Source organism: Nilaparvata lugens, unplaced genomic scaffold (genome assembly GCF_014356525.2).
Source record: "Nilaparvata lugens isolate BPH unplaced genomic scaffold, ASM1435652v1 scaffold5352, whole genome shotgun sequence".
Taxonomy (NCBI): Eukaryota; Metazoa; Arthropoda; class Insecta; order Hemiptera; family Delphacidae; genus Nilaparvata; species Nilaparvata lugens.
Window position 1 is genome coordinate 5,974 of NW_024091206.1, and position 7,089 is coordinate 13,062.

At 34.4% G+C, this 7,089-nt stretch overlaps 1 protein-coding gene across 1 annotated transcript; it reads left to right on the top strand.

The window, feature by feature from the left end:
- The first annotated feature begins 554 nt into the window (after window positions 1-554).
- Window positions 555-6,341, top strand: LOC120355953 (adenylate cyclase type 8-like). Its single transcript, XM_039444715.1, has 3 exons — window positions 555-750; window positions 2,491-2,640; window positions 6,199-6,341. Exons 1-3 carry the CDS (start codon window positions 582-584, stop codon window positions 6,336-6,338), a joined length of 459 nt encoding a protein of 152 aa, XP_039300649.1. The 5' UTR covers window positions 555-581; the 3' UTR covers window positions 6,339-6,341.
- Window positions 6,342-7,089: the final 748 nt, after the last annotated feature.

Sequence of the window (7,089 nt, forward strand, 5' to 3'; positions counted from 1 at the left end):
AAATCTGAACCGCGTGATCTGGAGTCAGCCATTTTTGGTAGCCTGCCCAGCTGATATAATTGTTACAACTTTGGCCGATAGATAACGCAATCGGCAGTGCTAATCAGACGACCGGTTTTTAGGTTTTAGATTTTAGGTTATGTTGTTAGGAAACATTGTCACCAATACGTAAGTTATTAGAATGATTTAATTTGCAGTTTCTGTAAAAAAATGTAGATGGAGGAAAAATGTTGTGTACATCACGAGCGAGAAATACTTTTTCTCCCTTAGGAAAATTGTTGCCCTCGGCTTCGCCTCGGGCTTCAAACTTTCTCCCACAGGGAAAAAAAGTTGTACTTTTCACTCTAGATATACAAATAACTATTTTCTTCATTTTTCTTCCTTCTCTCCTGCGTGTTTTCTGTCTCTTTGAATTTTCTCAACTCCCTCTCCCTTCTAGTTTACAACTCCAGTTTTTTATTTTTTCGCTCTTTCTCTGTTCATTCTCATTCTCTCTATAGGAAAATATTTTTTGTTAATAATTCAAATTTCTGAATGACATTTTGTTGCAGTATAAAGACTTGAGCTGCGTTGTGAGGCAGATGATAGCAATGGCGTTGGTGTATCTGGCTGTGAACTTCGCCGGCCTCTACACCAAATACCTGACAGACCGGGGACAGAGGAAGGCGTTCTTGGAGACCCATCGCTCCACTGAGACAAGATATCACACACAAAAGGAAAACGATCAACAAGAGAGGCTTCTACTTTCAGGTAAGGGCGAAATAATTGAACAAGAATGAAAAGTTCATATTACATCAGATATACTGATATCAGCTCTCCACCATAGAAGCATAGAGAAACAATAGCGTAAGTAGATATCCCATGGTATAGGGAATTTATGTCGCAACTTTTACTGTTATCTCAAGCCGATTACTGTCGATTATTGTCAATTTTTACTGTTTTGTAGGGGTGATAGTGTATGAACGGCACAATTTGAGAGACTACCAGCGTCACACAGCTGCATAGGAAAGAACTATTACTGTTATCTCAAGCCGATTCCTGTCGATTATTGTCAATTTTTACTGTTTTGTTGGGGTATGAACGGCACAATTTGAGAGACTACCAGCGTCACACAGCTGCATAGGAAAGAACTATGTGAACTATCCGCTTGGGATAACAGTTAAACTTGCGACATAAACGCCCTATACCATGGGATATCTATGCTATCGTTTCTCTATGATAGAAGGCAGTGGCTAGGCAGAGAATCGGCTCGCTTTCTACACTGTCATTAGTATGTAGATCTTCAACTGATCTAGAGGGAGACTACGTTGTAAAGTCTAAACCTGGCTCTGTATAATAAGCCTCTTGAGCGATTACACCATAAGCTGTAACTTTTTAATAGTGAGTAGGTTTGCGATTTTTCGAAAAATTGTGCAATATTTCTCAAGTTTTCAATTTATTGTGATACATTCTGTGATTCATTTAGAGTATCACGTCAACCTTATAGATTCAAAATTTTCAAATCACTATTTCTGGCCCGAAAATCAAGTGGCTAAGCAATTCAAAATAGGTGCAAATTCATAACCTCAAACTTTGGCCAACATTAACATTTAATCAAATCGTTTGGAGAGAAATAGTACAGGCTCAGCCTAGTTTTTCCTCCAATGTCATAATTGTATTATGATTATAGTATTGTATACAATAAATGAAATTAATACAACCTAGAGAAAGAGTGTGGAAAGTATTGAGAGGAAGGAAAAAGAGAAGGAAGCGAGAAAGAAGGAAAAAGAGTGAGAGAGTGCTTGATACCACGGTATTTAGATGAAAAATCTTCTTCTATATACCGTGCTTGATACTACTGTGAGATAGACTTTGTGATAGGATAAGTGGAAGAGAGAGAGAGTGTGTGAGTGAGTGAATGTGTGTGTGAGATAGATTTGAATTGTAGCGTTTATCCAGCGCTATCTGACTTTGCTGTTTGCTGAGGTGTTATAAATTGTTATCATTGCATACCTGAGAGCCAGGATTTGAAACATCGTTTGAAATTGGAGAGGTCAGATAATATTATGAGATATGAGAGTTCACCGTGGATTAGTAATCCAATGTGATTGGCATTTAATCTTAAGAGAAGAATTAAAGCCCAGCTTCCCAATGAAACCAATTTGATAACTATGAAAGGCTACTCACGTCTAAGTTTTGGGCTACAGAAATCATTGATACACAACAATAGTTACTAGTAGTTCTGTGAACAGTAGACCTCACGCAGTATTCTCATCCACAAGTACGTGATGGAAACTTAATGAAATGAAATGAATGATACGTTTATCGCTTTGTCTCAATAATTTTGCGAATCATTGTTCCTCCAATTTAAATAATTGATTTTCAATCCAATTCTAATGATTTTGGCAGTGTTGCCAGATGAATAATTGATTTTCAATCCAATTCTAATGATTTTGGCAGTGTTGCCAGATGAATAATTGATTTTCAATCCAATTCTAATGATTTTTGCAGTGTTGCCAGACTTCGTAGCCAAAGAAATGATCAGAGACATAGCGACGGAAGCAGAGAAAGGCTCGTTCACACCGCACCAATTCCACCGCATTTATCTGCACTGCTACGAGAATGTCAGCATACTGTTCGCTGATATCAAGGGATTTACTGGTGAGTGCTCAAAGTTGATTATCATCTATGAATAATAAATGCTCGTGGAGAAATAAATAGTTCATTGGGGAGTCCGGTCTCACAAGGTGTCAAACTATCAATAATGATAAACTGAAAAACTTCAATAAATAGCAACCAAACTCAATCCAATAAATAGTTCTATTACTACTTATAGTAGTATAGTACTACTTCTACTTATACATTCATTGGATACGACACTTCAGTAATGTTGAATTGAATTGTTAAGGACCGCTCATGGTTAGAGACGTACTCGAGAGCAGAAAGAGTAATATCCATGGTTAAACAATGGCTTGATATTAATACATTGAGTATAAATACATCAAAAACTAAATATATTACATTTTCTCCTACAATAGTTGGTCAACCAAATGATGCTATGAATTTAAAAATACATACAAATTGTGATTTTGAAAAATGGAAGGATTGTGCATGCCCTAAACTAAAAAATGAAAAATCTATAAAGTATCTGGGCATCATGGTTGATTGTAACCTTAAGTGGGAGCCTCATATAGAATATATTTGTAAACGCTTAAAATTTATTTCCTTTATCTTTTATAAAGTCCGTAAAATATTAGACATTAAATTACTTAGGGTCCTTTACTTTGCCTATGTTCAATCGGTGCTGCAATATGGGTTAGTGGTATGGGGAGGAGCGTATGATGTTTTCATGAATAAAATTTTTACATTTCAAAAAATGATAATAAAAGCAATTCTTAATAAGCCAAGGGCTTTTTCTAGTAGTGAAACATTTGCCGAATTTGAAGTGATGACAGTACGTCAAATTTATATAAAGAAACTTCTTTATTATGCATGGATGAGGAAGGAGGAATTTACAGTGAATAATAACGTTTCTATGTATAACCTGAGAGTTACATCTCATAACATTTATAATATTAACTATTCAGATTTGACAATAGTGAGAAGACAATTGGGGTATCTTAGCTCAAAAATAATAAATATAATGCCAAATGCATTGTCAGAATATCTTTCTAATAGGGGTAGACAGAGGATGGAACAGATAAATAAGTGGGTGATACAAAATTTTTTCTTCGACATCAGTCAAATATTATAATTACTTGACTAGTAATTTATTGTTAACTTCGATTTTTTTGTAGCTTTGATTATTAGTAAATAAATTTTTTATATTGTCTAACAGCTGATACTCTCACTCAGCGGTCAGGGTTTTGCCCTTGCTGGGTGGTGCCATGTAATTATAATTTATATGTAAAATAGCATAATATATTAATATAATCTAGAATATTTCTTTTGTAAGTTTTTTATTTTGTATTTTGTTTTTATGGGCAATAAAGATGTTTAAAAAAAAAAAAAAAAAATTCAACAGCATCATTTAATTCACTGAATTCATCATTCGAAGCTGATGTTAATGTTGATGTAAAGGTGCGTACAGACTTATGCGCCACGAACACGCACATTTCGCTTTCCAGCAGCTAATGTTATGTTTATTTTACTGTATTTTATAGAAACAGGAGGAGTGTCCTCACACATAGCGCAGCTTTGCTAGAAAGACGTAGTTGTCGTATATCCTAATGTTGATTAATCTGTCGTTTATTTCACATCAGTGAAAATGTTATTTATGACGTTAAGACGTTATTTATTTTTCCACAGTTACCTTGAAAAGTGACGATTCCTGCACTGATTACAGAACGCAAAGATTCACTTTTCCGCTCTAGTGCGGGAAAAATTTTTCTGCACTCCAGATTTGCAACATGGCAACACAAAATAGTTGGTGGGTTATATGGAGGATTAGTGCACGAAAACAAAAATTAAGTTGGTAAAAATGACTGTGGTTAGATTTAGATAAGAATCATTTCAATGGCTACCCTACATTTATGATAAAATCCCAATCTAGAAATCTAAAACAAGAATAATGTTCATCTAAATCATAATTATTAAATAATCATCATTTACGAATCCTCATCATTAAATGATAAATAATAGTTCTTTTCTATTTATAATTATTATTTCAACTGCAAGAAATGAGAAAAGTAGCAAATATACATTATAAAATTCGAATTTCGAGGTTAAATGATTACCGTTCGATATTCATATAAATAAGAATAATAAAAAACATAACAATACTACAATAAATATTCTCTGTTGTCTATGTTATTTTTATAAATATTTTTCAGTTTACTTTGAGCATTTTTCTCGTTAATTTTTCTCGTTAATCGTGTTTCAGTAATTTTTAGCTGGATGAAACAAACTTAGGTACGATTCTTCCCGCTAGGTCACGCGCTTGTCGGTTCAGCCATCTTGTTGTGTTCAGCCATCTTGCATCTCGGTTCAGCCAACAAGCTGTTGGCGTGTATTTTGAATGTGAAGTTTTTGTTCCATCTGTATTTTTTCTGATTCTAGAATGAATAAAAATGAGAACTTTGGCTGAGAAATTTCAACTTCAATTGGATTATTAATTTTTAAATGAATTAAGGTTGCTATTAATAGCAGCATCACATACACACAAACATTTGATGGATTTCAGCCATCATTTTACCCATAAATATTCAATCAACAACTTCTCATAAATTCAATGGTAACTGTAGGAAAAATTAAATGTGAAATACGTGCGCAAAGTTCCTCTGCTGCATTTAAGAAGCCATTCCGCCCTCGCCTACGGCTCGGGCATAAACGTTTCCTTCGGTGCAGCGAACTGTCACTTTGCGCACTGGTTGCACAAATAACCATATTCGCATCCAGTGAATTGTTGATTTATGAAAAATACAAATGTGCCAGATTCGGTTGATATTCGGAATATGGATAGAGGTTGACCTAACAAGTGTCTTGCTATAATATGAGACGTTTCGCTACAATACAGGGTGACTTATTCACTCAAACATAAATCTTACCTCTATTCACAGATCAGAGAAATCACTCATCTTCAAATGCTTATAACTGAAGAATAGGAGTGAATTTCGCCAATGTGATGACATCTTATTGTTCCTCTCGTCAACTACTATCATTCCAAAACTTGATACAATCATACTTTTCTTCGTTCATATCAAGGTATCTGGAATACCGTATATACAATATATCACAGACTGCAATGTATTCTAGATGCCTTAGTTTTCTATATCAATCACATAAGAGAAACAGCCTACATGAGAAACATACCTAATGATTGATTGAAAACCATTTGTTCCTTGAGAAAATCATGAATTATTGAATGAAAAAGACTAAGAAATTGTCAAAAAACCACTGATTTATTGATAATTAGAAAGACCAGTTTCGGTTATTACACCATTGTCAATCTCTGATAAACTAAAACTAAAAACAAGAGCAGCAGAATTTCTACTAGTATGCAACTACTAGTATAAATTTTGTTGCTCTTGTTTTTAGTTTTAGTTTATCAGAGATTGACAATGGTGTAATAACCGAGACTGGTCTTTCTAATTATCAATAAATCAGTGGTTTTTTGACAATTTCTTAGTCTTTTTCATTCAATATGAATAATTACCACAATATCAACTTCTCAACTACACAAAAAGTGAAATCATGAATTGATTGGCTTCTTATTTGCAGCTTGGGCCAGCCAATGCAGTGCTCAAGAGCTTGTTCGAGTGCTCAATGACCTGTTTGCCAAATTCGATAAGCTTGCAACGGTGAGTAGACAACAGTTTTGCCTTACTTTTCATATATCAGTATCATTCTTAGTTCTCTAAATCTCTCCCACCAATCATCATATATCCTTTGTCACCATTTTATCAATATATTATTCTTCATAGTGATGAGTCACCGTGAATCAATATTATGGAAAAAATTGGAATTGCATTTAGTAACATTCAGCACGTTCCAAAGTCAGTGAGAATGATAGAACGTCATTGTTGTCAATTCATTTTGAATCAGATTCTCTGTTACACTCAACTCTTAAACAGGATTCCCAGTATATCAGTATCAGTGGATTGTCCAGTATATTTCGCACCAAGAGCAAAAAATGAGATTTTTCCGGCTCGAAATCGGTTTTCAAGTCCGAGGCCGTAGGCCGAGGACTAGAAAACATTGAGAGCCGGAAAAACATTTTTGCCCGTGGTGCGAACGCTATTTTTCGCCACACACAAAAATAAACAATATATATAAATAAGAGAATAGTTGTTTACTAAGCACTTCCGAGAGCAGAAGTGGAAGGTGATAGCTCTAGCAAATCTGAGGTAATCTGAATATCGGGAAATTGTCCAAGTATTTTAATTTTTTATTCTGATTTGTCTAAATAACCCAAAAGGTGATGTTCAATTATGTGGGAGGTTGAGTTCATACTTTTTTATTCTTCCAAATGACATAATAAGATTATTATTAGTCTATAAATGTTTTAATTATTGAATAATGAACACAAATTATGAAACGTTTTTTGATCAGCTGGTTTTTGATCACCTTTCTTAGTTCCATGTTAGCGGCTGGAAAGGGTAGTCTTTCCGG